The sequence below is a fragment of the Drosophila obscura genome, unplaced genomic scaffold, assembly GCF_018151105.1.
Source record: "Drosophila obscura isolate BZ-5 IFL unplaced genomic scaffold, ASM1815110v1 contig_73, whole genome shotgun sequence".
NCBI classification, from domain to species: domain Eukaryota; kingdom Metazoa; phylum Arthropoda; class Insecta; order Diptera; family Drosophilidae; genus Drosophila; species Drosophila obscura.
The window spans coordinates 4735228-4753888 of record NW_024542865.1 but is presented as its reverse complement, the minus strand read 5'-3'; the positions used below and the strand labels follow the sequence as shown (position 1 = coordinate 4753888).

General features: G+C 48.4%; 4 protein-coding genes across 6 annotated transcripts in view; 1 reads left to right on the top strand and 3 right to left on the bottom strand.

The window, feature by feature from the left end:
* LOC111065310 lies at nt 1–1186 on the bottom strand. Its single transcript, XM_022353418.2, has one exon. It carries the CDS (start codon nt 1060–1062, stop codon nt 220–222), a length of 843 nt encoding a protein of 280 aa, XP_022209110.2. The 5' UTR covers nt 1063–1186; the 3' UTR covers nt 1–219.
* The window catches only part of LOC111065308, a 120257-nt gene extending 111885 nt beyond the window's left edge, over nt 1–8372 (top strand). For both annotated transcript variants that reach the window (XM_041595565.1, XM_041595564.1), the window contains 3 exons: nt 2104–2959; nt 3036–3679; nt 4262–8372. In XM_041595565.1, the coding sequence (XP_041451499.1) occupies nt 2104–2959; nt 3036–3679; nt 4262–6661 (3900 nt within the window). In that variant the 3' untranslated portion in view covers nt 6662–8372. The remainder of the gene's footprint in view (nt 1–2103; nt 2960–3035; nt 3680–4261) is intronic.
* Nucleotides 8373–10132: 1760 nt separating this feature from the next.
* On the bottom strand, nt 10133–13620 carry LOC111065311. Of its 2 annotated transcripts, none has more exons than XM_022353419.2 (4): nt 13514–13620; nt 11121–11300; nt 10848–11036; nt 10133–10772 (listed from the first exon to the last, which is right to left on the bottom strand). In XM_022353419.2, exons 2-4 carry the CDS (start codon nt 11235–11237, stop codon nt 10593–10595), a joined length of 486 nt encoding a protein of 161 aa, XP_022209111.1. In that variant the 5' UTR covers nt 11238–11300; nt 13514–13620; the 3' UTR covers nt 10133–10592. The 2 variants fall into 2 exon arrangements, with proteins under 2 accessions (XP_022209111.1, XP_022209112.1); XM_022353420.2 differs by having other exon boundaries at nt 13508–13609.
* Nucleotides 13621–15575: 1955 nt separating this feature from the next.
* LOC111065309 (hsc70-interacting protein 1-like) lies at nt 15576–18227 on the bottom strand. Its single transcript, XM_022353417.2, has 3 exons — nt 17962–18227; nt 17706–17860; nt 15576–17553 (listed from the first exon to the last, which is right to left on the bottom strand). Exons 1-3 carry the CDS (start codon nt 18138–18140, stop codon nt 16610–16612), a joined length of 1278 nt encoding a protein of 425 aa, XP_022209109.1. The 5' UTR covers nt 18141–18227; the 3' UTR covers nt 15576–16609.
* Between the last annotated feature and the right edge of the window lie 434 nt (nt 18228–18661).

Genomic DNA, 18661 nt, shown 5'->3' with positions numbered 1-18661 from the left:
TACTCGTATAACCATCAACAGAATGCTGAATTTATTCAGGGATCAACAACGACGATCCAGCAAATGTAAACTCTGTAATTTGTAGTCGAAAATCAGGTGACAACAGAATGGCTTAGAGCCGTAATCCCTTCTGCTCTGCTGCCCGGCGGTTCTCTAGGCCATTCTGCTCTCCTCTGGCTTCTGCTTTGGGTCCGAAGTGAGTGAGGGTGAGAGCTGCGACTAGACTTGCTTCGCTTCTTCCTGCTGATTGGAAGAAGCTGCTGGCTCCGTCGCATGCTGCTGTGCCTCTTGGCCGAGGCCCGCTTTGAAGGAGAATATTATGGGGGGCACAACGACCACCGCCTTGTAGTCGTCCAGGCGCTGGGACTCCTTTGAAGTCTGCCCTTGCGGCTCTTCCTGTGGAGCCTGCTCCCCTTGAAGCTGCTTCTTCTGGCTGCGCCTTGCAAGCCGCTCCTTGAGGCTCATCCTCTGAGACGCCTTCTTGGGGCTCTTCTGTGCTTTCTTCTGAGTCTCTTCCTTTGAAGTGTTCTCCTGATCCACCAGCTGCCTGAATGTTTTCTGTGCTGTGGCTTCAATGGCCAGATCCACAAGCGCCTCCTTCTTCACCTGCAACGCCTTCTCGTGCTTCTTCTGCCGTGCCTGCTGCTGCCTCTTGCGGTCCGCTTCAAATATGTTGCAGAGCTTCTCGCCATCGACAAGAACATTGACTTCGATGGGCACCAACATGTAGCGCTTGCCCGTGACCGGATCTAGTTGGATTTTGCCCAACTGCTGCTCGTCCTGCGGCTCAATGCGATTGATCAGCGGTGCCAAGGCAGTGGCCGTGTCCCACTTGCTGAGCTCCTGCGGTTTCGCCTCGGTGTACTTCTCGACCAGCACATCGTCGTAGCTGGCCAGCACGAACCTGTGCCCCTCCGTTGGCTGTATCTGCAGATAGCCCGCCTGATCGCCAGCCTCCACCAGTACCTTCACATTGGCATAGGCATCGGCGATCAGTTGCTCCTCTGTGGGCTCATCGTCTGGCTGTTGACTGGCCGCTTGGTTCTTCAACCGATCAGCCATGATTGCATGGATTGCAAATTACAGAAAAAACCACACAGCAATTGTAGTACTCGTAGTGGATTGGGGATTTTTGGGGATTAGGGGACTGATTCTGACTAGATCTGACTTGTGCGGTGTGTCAACTGACGTGTAAATCGAGTGCTGAACAGGCACCCGAATCATTCAGACCCTAGGGATACAATAAGGCAGCGGTGGGCAGGTACCAACCCATGACGTGGCGCACACTGATGCTTGGACTCGAGACGCACAAGTGAGTGCTGTCAAAGAGAACACTCAAGAATAAAAAAAAAAAAAAAAAACAATAATTACATGCCCTGTGCATGACGCGACATATTAATGCACCGGCTCGAGACGCACAAGTGAGTGCTGTCAAAGAGAATGCCCGAGAATAAAAAAAAAGAATACCAAAGGCCCCCTGCCCACCGCTGAACGCGCTGACCCATGAAATGCATGACACCCGTAGTATTACTCGTAGTAGCCAACCCCCCCAACTATCGTATCTATCTATCGCAACATCTGTAGCACCTGTAATGTAACCATTAATCTCATGCCAAATCATTTGATCTCTTTACATGCCATCCATCCTGAATTCCCATGCCATGAATCTTCGCCACTAAACTAATCATCATAACTAATTTCAATAAATGCAAACTGTATCTATATACTGACACTACACTAAACCACTAACCAATACACACACAAACAAAAAAACAAAACAAAAAAAAAAACACATGCACCACTTCCATACGATACGATCCACACACCCACACTCAAAAAGTAGTTGCAAAATTAGAACCAAAACAAAAGACAATAAACCCGAAAACCACACAACAAAATCAAAGAAAAACAAAAACAAATCAAAGCACAAATCAAGAGCAGATCCCTTGAGCTCAAGATTCCCCCCCATGGAGTTAGCTTTTGGTAAACACGAAATTCGATTATCGATTATCGAATATCGAATATCGAACATCAAATAGGGAGCCCACAGATCCAGCCACAACTAATAATGTTTTACTCTCTCTTTCGCTGCGGGCTGCTTAGGATTACAAGAAACCCTTGGAGGAGTGCAATCCACCCGTTCTGAATCCAGTGAAGATCGCCACTCTGTTCCATTGCCTGCCGGACATTTTGCACTCGCACAAGCTGTTCCGCATCTCGCTGGCTGAGTGCGTACGCAATTGGGACAGGGACGAGAAGATCGGCGATTGTTTTGTGAGCGCCTTTGGCAAGCCGCAGCTGCTGGAGATCTACTCGGGCTTCATCAACAACTTCTCGGCGGCCATGGAGCTGGCCAAGATGGAGGAGAAGCGCAAATCGGCATTGGCCGACTTCTTCAAGGTGAAGCAGATCAGCGCCCACGATCGTCTGTCGTTCTTTGGGCTGATGGTGAAGCCGGTGCAGCGCTTTCCCCAGTTCATACTGTTCCTGCAGGATCTGCTCAAGTACACGCCGCAGGGCCATCACGATCGCATGTCCCTGCAGCTGGCCCTCTCCCAGCTGGAGCTGCTCGCCGAGCTGCTGAACGAGAGCAAGCGCGAGGCGGAACAGTATCAGGCGTTCAAGGAGATGCTCGGCCACATCTCTGGCACCTTCAATACGCGCGCCCTCAGCAGCGTCAGCGTCACCGATGGCCACGGCGGGCCCCGTCCGCGCTACCTTCTGCGCGAGGACAATGTCACCCACATGGAGTTCAACCAGGCCGGCCTCATGGTCAAGTGCAAGCAGCGACGGCTGCTGCTGCTCAACGACAAGGTCATCTGCGTGTCCGTCGCCCCCAAGCAGTCGCACGACTTTGGGGCCACCGAGAAGCTCACCTTCAAGTGGATGTTCCCCGTCAACGATGTCGAGATCGTGGACAATAGCACATCGGCCACGCTGTCGCGCATACTCACAGCAGGTGAATATCCTTCAACGGAATATATCAGTTGGCATGCTGAATGCTGTATCTATAATCCTTGAATCCCTTTTGGCAGGTCTCAATCGCGGCGGCAGTCTCAAGTCGAATAGCAGCACTGGGGGCGCCACTGGCAGCCCCTATGCCCACGGCACTCTGCCGGGCCATGGCGGGGCGGACAGCAGCTCGCCGGCAGCGGCATTGACCAGCGGCGCCGACAATCTGTGCAGCGAGATGAGCACCCTGATGTACGATTACGAGGTGATCTCGCGCATCCACGATCTGGTGGGCAGCCTCAAGGGCAGCTACAAGGATCTGAATGCGAACACCACACGCACCGTCCTGAATGCCATACAGGGCTCCATTCAGCGCAAGGACGAGGAAATGGCCTGGGTGGACTCGTGCTGTCTGCAGGTGGTCGGCCGCCACAAGTCCGGCAAGGAGGAGACCTTCACATTCCAGACACAGAATCCACACGTCAAGAAGGAATGGATCACGGAGCTGCGTCTGGCCCAGCTGGCCCTCGATCCGAATAATTCGCCCGCCTGGGAGCGCAGCGGCTCCCAGCCGGGCCATCCGGCCATGCAGTCCGCCGACCGCCAGATGCCGCATCACACACCCGAACAGTTGCAGCTACAGGAGGCTATACAGCAGAAGCAGTCGCGCAAGATGCCGCTCTTTGTCAAGGCAATGCCCATCTTCAAGTCACAGCATCAATCCGAGGTGTGTAAACTATGCATATCCCATGGGGGAGCCATTTCGCACTCGTTGCTTGAGCATTTCACAGCCAGCATTGCATAATTCATGTGCACTCAGTTCATGGGTCGGCACGCACACATTCACATGTTTTGTAGTAACATTAAATTGGTTTCAACCACTGTAATGCACGTCAGCGACCCATTAGATAGGGCCGCTTAGCTACTGAATTTTGAGCAAATCGAAAGCTGATTTGCAGCTAGCAAAGATCGGAGCAGAGGCACCATGGAGGTGGCTTCTCGTAGCAACAGCATGGAACATTGATCTGCCTCTCAGAGAGACGGCTTTGCTGCTCCTTCTCTTTGTTATATTTCAACGAAAGAAAGCAAAGAAAGGAAACTAAGAAAGCTGAGTCACATAACAATGCCAAATAAATTCAAATGAGATCAGAGTACCTGCCATTAAGTATGCAAACGTCTAAGGATCCATTGCACTCTCGCGTGCAGCACAACAGTGCCTACAGGAGTCAGTCTCTGAATACGATTGTATACTCCCATATACTTATCATTATCCATTATTTATTTAACTTTTTCTTGTCTTGCATTGCAGGTGCGCTGTGGATGCTATTATAGCATTGCCAACGACACAAAGCAGAGCGGCAATGCGCGACGGCGGCACAAGCAGCTGAACTATCTGTGGATGTGCAGCAGCGACGGATCCAACTCGCATGTCACCATCTTTGCGCAGCATCCACAGCAGGCGGGCAATTTGAGGGAGGCGGGCGCCTTTGATCTGCAGGAGACGACCGTGTCGGCACTGGAGTTTATCAAGGGGCTGGATCAGTGGAAGATGCAGCGCGAGGAGCCGTCAGCCAGCCTGCTGGGCGATCTCATTTGGATGGGCACCGAGAGCCGCAAGCTGCTGATCTACTCGGCCCGCAATCCGGAGCAGGAGGAGCAGCTCGGCAGCTACGCAGTGCCGGGCGCTGTTAGGCGGATCCTCTACCACTTTGATGCCATCTACGTGGCGCTCTCGAATGCCAGCGTTTTGATCTATCGGCGCGCGTTCGACGGGGTCTGGCAGATGCGCGAGCCGCAGCTGATTGCGCTGGGCGAGACGGGCTTCCCCGTGCCCAGCCTGCTGCCGATCAACATGAATATCTATGCCTCGTGCTCGAACCGGGTGTACGTGCTGAACGCCCTCAATGGGGAGATGCAGCGCAGCTTCGAGGTGCAGCACGGCGCCACCCAGGAGGTGAATCTGATGGCCCACTCGGGCATTGGCCTGTGGATCTCGCTGAAGAACTCCACGGTGCTCTGTCTGTACCACACGGAGACGTTCAAGCATCTGCAGGACATCAATATCGCGTCCAGTGTGCTGCGGCACGACGGCCGCAAGGAGCTGCCGCTGAACAACACCTCTGTCTATGTGACCGCCCTGATGGCCTGCAAGGGCCTGCTCTGGGTGGGCACCAATGTGGGCATTGCCGTCACCATTCCGCTGCCCCGCCTCGAGGGGGTGCCCATCATCAGCGGCGGCATCAACATGTCCTGCCACGCGCACTTCGGCCCGATCACCTTCCTCCTACCGCTCATCCCGAAGGTGTATCCCACCTACAAGCCGCCGCCCGCCGGCCTCACCGTACCGACCACGGTGCCCAGCATGGGCGACGACCTCCAGCTGCCGGCCATCGATGCCGATCCCAAGCTGGAGATCGACGATTGCTCCGTCGTGCTGCGGCGCGATCTGAACAAGTCGGCGGATGGCTCCGCCTCGATTCCCTCTGGCTCCATTATGATCCGGGACCTAAGCACGGAGACCGCCGGCGGCGGCGGTGGCGGTGGCGACTCGGCTGCTCCCTCGGCTACTTCTTCGCCGCGCAGCTCCAAGCTGGACAAGCAGGGATCGCTGGACCAGAGCTTCACGGCCAAGATCCGGGCCTCGCTGGCCAACTCGCCGGCGTTCCATCGCAAGCGGTTCCGCGATTTGGGCGCCGCTCAGGATGCCCGAATGTCCAAAACTCTACCCAGGGGACATGGCTCAACGGGTGGAGCAGCTGGAGGCGGCGCATCGGGCGCTTCAGGAGGCGCAGCAGGCGGTTCGGGTTCGGTTTCGGGCTCGGGCTCGCAGCATGGCGGGGAGCAGGGCTACTGCGATGTGTACGGACTGTATGGCAAGCTGATTTTCGTGAAGGAGGACTACGACGCCGAGGAGGGGACGCAGGGCAATCTCATGGACATGATGTACGAGGGAATGCGTCGCTCCGATCCCGAACTGGCTGCCATACCCGGCAAGGTGTGCACCCTGGACCGGCGTCTGCGCATGAAGGCCTCGCGGCCGCGCTCCCTCGACCTGTCCAACTGGTCGGTGGACTCCAAGTCCTCCAGCCTGTACACGTCGTCGGGCAGCGAGGAGAGCATGGGCATTCGGCTCTTTGGCGGCCGTTCGGTGTCCCGCAACAGCAGCAGCGCCAGCCACAAGACATCCGGCACTGGCAGCGATCTGGGCAACATTTCCGAGAACGGCCTCATGACCACCGCCGACATCCATCACCATCAGCAGCAGCAGCAGACCCAGAGCCAGAGCCAGACCCAGCACAGCACTCCCAATAAATCGGAGAACACCTTGGGAGCAGGAACGTCAGCAGGAGCAGGAACTTCAGCTGGAGCAGCAGCAGGACAGTCATCGGACAAGCCGGCGGCTGCTGTGGCCACACTGAAGCGCAAGCAGAAGCAAAACACCAAGCAGCAGCAGCAGCAGAGCGCCGACGGGCCGCGCACCGTGATCACCCTGATGGGGGGACGCGGCTATTGGCGGCACCTGTGGCAGAGCCCGAACGCATCCCCCAACCACAAGGGCAGTGGCAGTGGTGGCAAGAACGACGCCTCCGGCTGCGGACCGAGCGGCTCCGGTAATGCTGGCGGCGGCGGGGGCTCCTCGCCGTCGAGTCCGTCGCTGACGGCCAACTCCAACGATGCTCACATAGTGGTGTGGGAGAAGAAATTATAAAATCAGGAGTTGGTGTGCTGCTGCACCCTTCAGCAGCAGCCCCACCAGCACCATCCGCCCCTCACGGAGCTGTGGCGCCGCGTGGGTGAGCAGCAGCAGCAGCAGCAGCAGCTGCAGCAGCAGCAGCGGCGGGGACGTGGCCGTGTCCGCTTCCGCGGTTCGTTCATGCAGCGGGATCGCAGTGCCGGCAACGAAGGAGGCGGGCTGCTAAGGCCCAGCACCAGCACCGGCGGTGGATCCGGCGGCATTCTGAGCTCCAGCTTGAAGCGGCTCACGAAGCTAAAGCGAGGCGGCAGTCTCAAGGAGTTTTAAAAATGGAGCAGCAGAGCAGCAGCAGCAGCATGGAATGGAACGGGACAGAGTCCTGCAACCATAACCATTAAAAAAGTAACCCATAAACATAGCCACATTTGGTGTACCATTTAGGCCACTTATTACAGGCACAAAGTCCGCGGCCACATATTACTTGCGTAGTAGAGTTGTTTTCGAGGGTCTGTCCCCCCCGAAGCTTTGGGGGATACCCAATAACCAATATCGAATATGATTATTACAATATATATATATATATAGCGAAAATCTTTCTGAACAAAAACCCATCCAGCCATCATCAGCCACCAGCCATCCAGCAGCCACCAGACCCCCCCCCCAACCCATTCCCATTCCCATCTCACACTGCATTAACTCCATTTGTTTCCTTCTCTCGCTTATTCTCTTTAATCTCTAAAGTAGCCATACGAAAATGTGTTTTTTTTTTTTAGTTTTTATATATATTTAGTATATATATATGTAACTCTGAATATCCAAATATACACGCGTGTTTTTTTTTTGTCGTTAGTCGTTTAAGATCTACATGTTATATAGCAACTATATAGAGTGCTAAGGAATATACAAATACAAATACATATACATATATATCTATATACATACATACATATATACATATATATATATGATTAATATGATCTACAGATCTAGGCTAAGTAAAAAGGGAGCGGCAAAGCCAACAAAGCTAAGGGAAATGAGAAATGTTGTCTGTACAAACAATTTGTTGTTAAGGTAATAGCTGAAACAAAAAAAAAACAAAAAAACAGAAAAGAAAAAGAAGAAAACGTGAATGTGAAGAGAGTGTTTCTATACGATATATACGACACATATGAGTATAGACTGGCCCGGATTGTGTGAACGATATATACAGAACAGAACAGAACGGAACAGTGCTATAAGAACGAATGAATCAATGAGTGTGTTTGTGCTTGTGTTTTGGAACTGAACTTATGGAACTGGCGCAGGGCGGCGGGATGTGCATACATACCCGTATGTATCCCTCAGTGAGAGCTTTTTGGAGGTGTTTTTTTTTTTTGGTTTTGTTTCTTGGATCATATACTCCCTACTCCTTACTCCTTATTGTTGTGTGGCACTGTGTGCTGTGCTTTTGTGCTCTTGTCGTCAGTGTCGTAATTTGTTATATTCGAAAGCATTTCCTTATACAATTTCATAACGAAACTAGATCTTAGTCCCCCCCTATTATGGGGTTATGGGACACATACTCTTATATGCATTGGATGTGCACACGAACCACAGAAACGGCAACAATTTATAGAACTCTATGTGTCCACGAATATTTGTAAACGTTTACAACAAACAAAAAACAAAACAACAAACAAAAAACAAATTAAACAAGCAAAAAGAAATGAATTTTTTTTTTTCAATTAAGGCACTTGGTAATAATATACAACAGAAAAAACAGAAAAAAGAAAACAGACAGGGGGAGTGAATATCTTAAATATATACAACAACACATATACAATACTTATATACGATTTACATATATATACTTATATATACAATACCTATATGAAGGAATATACATGTGTGTTTAATACAAAACAAAAACAAAAAACAAAAAAACAATATTTATCTGAAGGAAACAAACAAAAAACGCAACAACAACAAAAAAAGAGAAAAAAACAAAACAAAACAAAAACCAAACGAGAATCGAAATCGATATCGAAAATGAATTCGTTTAATCAAGCATAATTTTTGTTTTTATTTTTGTGTTTTTTTTTTTCATTTGTATGGATATCTTTTGAGTATATGTACATACGTACATATGTACGAGTATGGTATGTAAGTCAGACATAATGAAATTATGTAACTTTTTTTGATATCACACACACATATGTACATGCATACATACATACATATGTGAGGCGTTAACGCACCCCTCCACATGCATAGTAAAACATCTACATACATCAATATACGCGTATACGCGAAATATATTTACCTAAATATCTACAACAACAAACAAACAAAAAAACAAACAAAAACACCCACAACAAATATTGTATTTAACCCGATTTACACCGGGCAACATCGTACAAGTATACGTATATAGATGGCATATTTATCAGCAAAACGGAACATCAATTGCTTTCTCTGTGTATTAACAACAACAATATTATACGAGTTACATATTTATGCATGCAACAAAGAAAATGTATTAAAAATATTCAAAAAAAAATAATAAAAAAAACTTTGCATTTGCATTTTTTATTGCCGGGCGAGAGTGATCGCCTCCATTTTATACCTTCAACTACAGTGGGTACGCGTGCACGCCCAGATCAGCTCACAATTGGCGGAGAGAACAATATATATATGTTTGGTGAAAATATCCTCGATAAGGACTCCATAAATACTCCACCACACGCCGAGATTGGCCCGCAAATAGCCAACAAAAATTAATTATGTATGGCTGTGTATATCGGAGTTCTTATCCAAGGCAGCCAAGTCCCGCCCAAATCAGTCCACAATTGACGAACAAACCAGACAGGAAAACTGCCTTCATTTAATTTCACATTTAAAATCGCTCAATTTCGTGACGCTCTAAACTGAGATTTTGGAATTTTCAGATCTGTTGATGCCAGTTGATATCCTTCGCGGCATTATTCTAAGTTCTTCACCCAGCTCAGACCATTTTCTCTATCTCTTAATTATTTATTTTTCTTATATTGAATCTGATATTATTACAATTATTGTTACCAGTTAAGTGAAGTTTCGGGAAAATTTTAATTCCTTCTGTTATATTCGATATTGAATCGTTATAGCTACTTGCATGGAGAGAGATATACATATCTCCATGCCCTATCCACAGCGAACTTGGTTTATCTCTGTCTGCAGCACGTCCATCTCTGTCCGATCGAATTGATATCTTAATATGGATAATGGCATGCCCAAGACAAATAATATGCGTGTATGTTCGGCACATGAGCTATGAGTTAGTCAAGGCCCGCCACTGGCTGTGTAGATCCTGCAGTGCAGCTTTATCGCTGTGGCAAATGACCAAAGCTTGATAAAAAAAACTAGCAAACTTTTTGTTGTTCTTGCGAATGGAACTATCACAATTATCACAAGAAATACATATGTACATACATATGTGCAGGCATATGTAAGTAGATTGGGCGTTGGGCGTGATTTGTAGAAAAACATATAGACACACATCTTTATTCGAATACAATAAATGACAAGTTGTTTGGTATAAAAGAAAGTGAGACAAAAAAAAGTTGTATATATATGTATGTCAGTATAAGTAAGTGTAATGAGCGCCAAAAAACGTTTCACAGTACAACAAAGAATCCGTCTCTCGTTCGCGCTCTCGCTCTCGCTCCTGCCTCTATCTATCTCTCTCTCCTCCTCTATCGGCGTCTCCTATATAGAAGGATGCTACTCGAACTCGTACTCGCTCACGGACTCGTTTATATGGCATGTGGGAAGCGGCGATGCCGTACAAATGCTTCGAGATTACAGATTCGATTACTACTTGAACACTCGCTGAAGTGGGGGTGGGGGAGGGGGAGGGGGTTTTGAGTTTGTGAGTTGGTGGGGTAGTGGGGTAGTGGGGGACTGCGGGCGGACTGGACGCTGCTGGCACTTAGATGCCGCGGTAGGACCGATGTGCCAAAAAGGCACTGATGAAGTACAGAACGGCATTGACCAGGCCCAGGACACCGGCCACCATGTAGCCGTCGTGCTTTACATCGCGCAGACGGATCAGCAGGCAGATGGACGAGGCCAGAATCAGTATGGCAGCGACGCTGTGGTAGATCAGCTCCTGCAATGACACAGCCCAATGAAAGATTACGTTAAAGATCGAATGATCCAAGCAGGGACCGGCAGCAGCACTCACGTAAATCGTCTTGGCGATGATGCCCCCCGTGCTGAGGGAGGTGAGGCAGGCGAGCAGTAGGCAGAATGTTCCTATCATAAACGTGGTGGCCATCAGAAAGTGGAACAGATCCTGCTGTCCCGAGTAAAAGTAGTTGCGGTATCCCTGATAGTTGTAGGCCATAATGCCCACAATGGCAGCGCCAATGATCTGTGTACAAAACATTAGACAGACAGTGAGTGAGTGAGTGAGTGAGTGAGTGGTAGTGAGTGACACTCCAATGAGGTAGCTTACCAGCTCAAAGAGCTTGAGGATTCCCGGAAAGGACTTGAGGTAGCCCGTGTTCAGCACGATGTACGAGGTGTTGGTGGTGCTGGTGGTGGTACGTGTAATGGTCACTGAGTGCGACATCTTGGCGTTTGGGTTGCTTCCGGTGGTATTTGACTGGGAGGGATATCGGTTAGAAGGTGGGGTCTGAAAATATAATATTCCACATTGATCAGTAAATACATGAATTGTGCAAATGCAGACATTAGAACGCCCCCCCCCATATAATCGATTTGGTACTCTATAAATCCTGACATCCGTACCCCACGTGCTCCGGATGCACCTTAGACTATTCCCCTTCCCGCTTGATTTTTCACCCACTTCATCTTCTTAAGTTTTTCTTCAGTTTTCACCAATCTCTCTCTCTCTCTCTGGCTGCTCCAACATTTACGTGTACGATGTGTAGACTTGTGACCTGGCCGATCGTATGGACAGCTGTTACAGATCGAACGCCCTTGCCACGCCCATCAATCTGCACAGTTTCAGAATAATGTGGGATATTTTTGCGCGTGTGTGCGTGTGTGTGTGGGTGTGTTTTGTATATTTTTGGCCATATATTTGTTGTTGTTTTCGTTTTGGATGTTTTTTTTTGTGTTGCTTCTTTCTGGTTTTTGTCTAATTTTAAAATAATTTTCAATGCCGGCCTCGGCGAAAGCGCCAAAAGCGTTATTGAAACATCGCCAGTGGGGAGAATCGGAGAAAATGTATTTACTTGCCACACAAGACATCAACCATACACACTCCTCCTCCTTCGGCTCCTCCTTCGGCAGTCTTAAGGTGATCTGCGCACAGGGTGCCGGGGCATCCACTATATCATTCTTGGGTAGAGACTTGTACAATGTCCACTCCTACTAGTACGATTGTACATACATATATTCTGTATGTATATATATATATTCTGCTGGTGACGTCATCAACTTTATGGTCTGCTGCCTTTTGTTCGTTGGAAAAACTGAGCAAAAGCTCCCAGAAATTGGGGCACACACCACCACACACATCACACATCACACACACACACAGTCGAGTGTCTGAGGGGCATAGAGGGAGAGGGAGAGAAGAACCGAACCAAAGGCGAATGGGCACAAAGTAGGTTAACTGTTCCCAGAATTCCCAGAATTCCCGCAAGATTTCTGAAGGGAATCAAACATCACGTATCCCCCGCAGAGCTTCCCTTTATTTGCACGGGGGGATGTGTGGGTGTGTGTTTGGCATGACTCAAATTTCATTGGGGTTCGATGAGTAGGTGGAGGGAGGTTGATTACAGACCTTCCTCAAGCTCTCGAAGCGACAATCCGCGGCGCATTAATCAAGGCATTCAGGCAGCCAGGCAAGCGGTGACGCCATCGCCGCGAGTGACGCAATAACTTACAGTAGTACAGACTGGTCTGACGGGACAGAACGGGGCGGGGCGGGGGGCCCAGAACCAAAACCAGAACCGGCCATGATGAGACCCGATGAGATGCTAATCGCATTAATCGATGCGCCAATTCGCATTGGGAATGCGGCCTGTGGGTATGGGATGGTCAAGGGGTGTGGCCATCATGGCCATTCCAAAACATTTAGCCCAAAAAAAAAAACCAGCAACAATAAATTCTAGAAGGTTGATTGTGAGGGCACCCAACGGATTTCCGCTTCGCATACGAAATCGAAAGGAAAGGGATGGTGGGGAGCGGTTGGGGGAAGGCGGGTGTGGCGTATTGTTGCCTATGATATCATGTCCAAATTATGCATGCAACAACAGCAACAAGTTGGCGGTTGGCGGTTGGCGGGCCTATCAAATGAATTGCCGTTGCCCAAAAAAAATATCAGCCTGGCATCTCAAGTTATTTGCGTTTGCCGGAAATATCTTCCAATTGTTGCCGCCGACTAACGGTGGCCTGTTGGCCTGGTGGCTGCTGCTGCTATCGTCTTGCCAATAACTGTCAATCAGTTGTGGAAGGGGGGGGCGGGTGGGTCTTTTCTTGGTATTGTTTGCTGATAACAGGAGTGGCAGCGACGCTGCACCGCAGCGCAGAATCGTAGTCATATTTCCGAATCGGAAAATGATATCATCGGACACACACAGAAGCAGCTCTCCTCCTGCTGCTCCACACCATGATGCAGTTTAATGGCAAACAACAAAATAATCGTAAAAAAAAAAAAAAAACAAAGTGTAGAAACAACAAAATTCAATTGCATTGAGTGGGGTGGGGTGGGGGGGGTAGGGGATTGTAGGGAAGGAGGCTACGCCCCAAGAAATCGCGGCGCGTTTTTCAAATGTTTCCCCGAAAATACACACAGGCATGGGCATCAAATATCACTCGATGGATATATCTACACACGTATATGTAAATACTTATTGGGGGGGATCTTACGCTTACTGTTTGGATACTCGCTGTTCTGCGGGGGCTTTTCGAAGTTTTCAAATTTGTTCTCGGGTTGTGTGTTGGCGCGCGCACGTTGAAAACGAAACTGAAAAAGCGTTTCGCTTATTTGCCAGCAAGCGAGCAAGCGGGCGGCCCCAGTCCCAGTCTCAGGTCGTCAGAGCGTCGCAGCCAACGCCGGCTGCGTCGTGTTCGAATGAAAACAAAATCAAGCAGAAGGCTAAAGCGGCTACTGCGACTCGACCAGACGTTGGCCCAGCAGAGAGTCAATAGCGTGGCGGTGCAGGAACTTTATCCAAAGTGCAGCCTTGATTCATACATGCAGCATTATCCCTGAAGGAATATTAATTCTTACATTTGTTCATAACTATGTACATATGTATGTATGTATGTATGTATGTATGTATGTATGTAGTAGCCTCATTGCGTTTACATTTCAGACATTGAATGAGATGAGCTAATCGCACATACCCCCTTATTTTCGCCTACAGGGTATCCATATCGAAAGCACAACAAGTTGACTGGCTGCCTGCCTGTCCATCGCTGAGACGCTGACGTCATGATGTCATCGTCGTGTAATCGTCGAACGCTCACCGTTCGTCTGTCTGTCTGGCTGCCTTACGGGTCGGGGCCAAAACTCCCAATAAATAGTAGTTATGGGTTTCCAATGCATTTGTCGGCCTTAAACGCGCCCCCGGCACGCACCATGCATTGTAACTGTTCCTTTGAGCACACACACACACTCCACACCACTTCACGCAGAGAGCGACAGAGAGAGAGAGAGAGAGAGAGAGGAGCTGCGCGTACAATTGCACCAATTATTATTATTATATGTACGAGCATTCTGAGTCAGCGTTGTCCGATTGCCAAGGAGAGTAAGAGTAAGAGAGAGAGTGGGTGGGTGGGTGTCGGCGAGAGTGGCAGTGAGAGTGGCAGTGAGAGTGGCAGTAGGTGAAGGCCCTCAAGCAAGGCGAGTGAGAGCAACACTCGCGTGTGTGTGTGTGTGTGTGCTCTATTCTATGAGTAATGCAATGCCAATCCAACGATCCCAGTGCTTTGAGCAGCAACGAGATGCGTTTACATACAAATTATATTAACATTTTAATAATATTAAGATATCCGCGACATTATCGACCAAGTCCGCAATAGAACACCTTGTAGCTATTACATTTTCTTAATGTAATAAATACCAATAACAGCGATTAAGGTCCAGAAGCTGTGGAGCTACATAAAATGTATCCATAAATATTTTTAATTTAATTTAATTTAATTTAAAGACGCAGCAAATATTTTGTATCCATCAATAAGCCTTCCGAGATCGTCCGAATATTGGGTGAAGCTGAAAACAATGTCCCGTCCCGGTTTCTTTGACTGCAATGAAAAATAATATAAAAAGTAAATTGGATTCAAAATTTCCAATATCAGATATACTAGTCTCTGCATCCTTACTAGATCCGCTATTCAGCTCACTGGCTACATTGTTTTAAATGTTTAAAGAGCTGATTGGCGATGTACAACAAGCTAGCAATCAGCGGTATAGTTATATTGAATCTCCCATCTGCTAAGCAACATATTAAAAGGGCATTTGCAATGCCAAAGTTAGTGTGCATTCCAGCAACGAGCACACTAAGTGAGCGAATCATTTCTATTACTCATAAACGATCGCAGCTCAGTCCTCCAAACGTCAATACAATTATTTCCATACATGACAACAACGATTCTTGCAAAGAAAGTTCCAGTTAAGTTTTCATTTATTCATTTAAGGCGTTTACACTTGGCAAGAATAAAAGCAAAGACTTTGATTTGGTGTATAAGTAAACAAGTCTGTGAAGGAGAACTGTTAATTTGTTTTAAATCCATTTTGTATTTCTATTAGCTACTTTTTAAACGTTTAAAGAGTTTTTTTTTTTAATTTAAAAAGACAAAATTGTATTTACTAACTGCATACTGCCGCTGCAGCCGAAGCCGAAGCTAATACAATCGGCGTTAACCTCTATTAGGTAGGTTACCATTAACTAAATAATTATTAGCCAGCCAGTTAAGGAAATGAAAAGCTTTCTTTTTGGGTTCTCAAATGTTTTTTATTTCCATTGATCTCGCTGATGAATGTTTGACATGTGAATATGCGCATGTACATAAGTATGTGTGTATATGATGTATTGAATGTGTTTTGCATGTGTGTTGGGTGCCTTATGAGTGGCTGAATGTGGGCGCATTCCGCATGTGTTGGGTGGGTGAGTGGATGAGTGGGTGAGTGGGTGCTTCTCTGGTGGTGGTGGTGGTGGTGGTGGTGTTGGTTGATTGTATGCTAAATGCATTTGCTTAGTTCAATTATTAATCAAATCCTACTCTCAGTACAATTTTGTTTAACAAATCTTGTTTCGTCCTCCTACATCCGTTTGTTTGTTTCTTTTTTTTGTTTATTTTCCTTTGTTCATTTTCACCTTCTGCTGCTCTGTCTCTGGCTGCTGGTTTTTTGTTGTGTGTGTGTGTGTGTGTGTGTGTGTGAGAGTGTGGCGAGTGTGGGGGAGCAATAATTAAGGCTAATTTATATTATATGTAATTGCTTTCGTTTGGAGCTTCTTCCTATCGAACATTAGTTGAACTAGACCGATCGACAGTTTGTTGCTTTTCTTTGTTGTTGTTGTTGTTATTTCTATAAAGAATGTGGTGGTGTTGTTGTTCTTGTTGTTGTTGTCAAGAAGGGGAAAACAATCCATTCGCTCTGTTCATTCTTTAGGGTATGGCGGTATGGCGTAGGGAAAGCTTTTATCAACAAAAATATAAATTCAACTCCGAGCGAGCAAGCAAGCGGCAAGGCCAGTGCCAGTGCCAGCGCCAGCGGCTTGGCACTGCTCTCGTGTGTTGCCATCCTGCTCTGTCTCATGTGTGTGTCTCTTACGGGAGAGTGTGATTTTACGTGTGTGTGTGTGTGTGTGTTGTGTGTTTGTGTGTGTGTTCTATGTCTCTTGCTGTGTGTATATGCTTGTCTTTGTTTTTAGTTGTTTTTCAATATTTATGTTTCTGTTTTTGCCGCTACAACACACTCCTCTGCTGCTGCGGCTGCTGCTGCTCCAGAACTGACCTTGACCCTTAGTCGAGGCCATCGTCGACAAAGTCCGCCGAATCCTTCTTGGCCTTCGGCTCGCTGCTATCACTGGGCGTGTCTTTTTCCTCTTTTTCATCTTTTTCCTGGCCAAAGGCAGCTCCTGAGCCAAAGGCACCAGCTCCGGTTGGGTCGCCACCCGGGAAGATATTCTTCACCAAGTTGAAGATCTTCGGGTTGGACACATACTTGGAAATGTTGGCCGGATTAGCGAGGATATCCTGCATGGCAGCAGCCACCTCAGGATCCTTCATCAGGCCAAGCATCTCAGCCATTTTGGGCATGCCGCCAGCGCCACCAACGTCGGGGAAACCGCCAGGGAAGCCACCGGGGAAACCGCCAGGAAATCCACCAGCAGCTCCGCCTGGGAAGCCGCCTGTCGAACCAGCCGAGGCCTTTTGTTTCTCCTGCTCTTTGCGTGCCTTATTCTGGGCACGCAGACGATCCTTGACCTTGCGCTCAGCCTGCTTGCGCTCCAGCTTGACACGGTGCTGCTCGATCTTCTTTGCATTGGGCGTCACCTCGCGCAGCCACTCGTCGGTCTCCTCGTCAAAGTCCAGCTTGCAGGCCTGGCGCAGATCCTTGGCGGCCTCCTCAAACTGGCCCAGCAGGCGATGGGCGCGTCCACGGAACTTGTGGGCGGCCGCTGAGTCGCAGTTCAGCTCAAGGGCTTTATCGCAGTCACGAATGCAGGCATTGGGCTTCTTCAGCTTGAGGAAAGCCTGGCCGCGCTTGGCATAGTAGAGTGCATTGCCGGGATTCAGCTCAATGGCCTTGGTGTAGAGGCCGATGGCCTCCTCGAACTTCTGCTCACCATAGGCCTTGGCGGCCTCGCCGCGCACATCGCCGGCCTGGTCCATCTCCTCATCGGTGACCTCTTTGGCAGAGTCACCCATGGGCTGGGCCGGGTCAAGGTCGGGCTGTAGAACGCCTGTGGAAAGTGTGAGAGCAAAATTGGTTAGAGAGAATGCACGCCGGAGCAAAGTTCAAAGACTGTTCGAACAATCTGTCAAGTCACGTGACTAGGCAAAAAAAAAAAATTCTTTGCCAAATTTTTTCATTTGCCTGCGGGCGGCTACGCACCTTCCATATCCAGCTCAACATCAGACTCGGAGTCCGATGCAAACTCATCATCGCTTGCATCCGAATCGATGCTGACTCCCTCGGAGTCTGGGGTCGAGGCACCAGCAGCAGCCGGCTTCGATTTGGCACCGGCATCGCCGCCAAATGGGCATTTTCTGGAAATTTCGATAAGCAACAACAAAAATATATGTGCAAAAAATGTGCAAACATGTGAAAAGGGGTGGCTGGTGGACGGGAGGGGGGCAGCACAACTTACCCGCCTGCAGCGGCGTCTGGCATCTTAAAGTCGCCTGTCGGCACCCGGCCGCCAAACTTTTCAATAAAATCCTTGACAAATTTAAGCTGCGGCACATTCACCACCGTTGGATTCGCGTCCACGAACTCGATGAAGCTCTTCAGCTTCTCCAGGTCATCCTTTCCCATCGGTGCTGCCATTTTTCTTATTTTATTTCTATTTCCAAATTCAAGCACTTCCCAAGTTTTTTACGTTTCGAGTAGAGGTGTCAAACCAAAAAGGGGACCTTCAATAGTTTCGATATTTTGCTGCTAGCCTCCTCTATCGATGGTTTTGAGACTATCATGATAGTATCGAGCTACAGTCGTTGCGCTTTTGATGTTTGGATTGGCTGCTATAAAATACGAAGACAAATTTGTAAGCAAATCGACAGGGGGCATCTAATTTTTACAATGGACAAGTTCCTAAAAGGTTTCAATGGTTTTTTAATAATTATTTGAGCACGATACTATTACGATAGTATCGATTGTTTTTTTCAAAACATTCAACCACTAACCATACAGTATATTCAATTCATACAACGAAAGTGGCGCAGCTGAGTTTTCAGCGTACGTTCCCAGGTCTTCGGCTCTGGGACCGATCGCGTTCAGTTCTGGGATTAACCGCGTTTGGCTCATGTCGTGACACGAGCCGGCGGACAACAATAATGTACATATGTGTG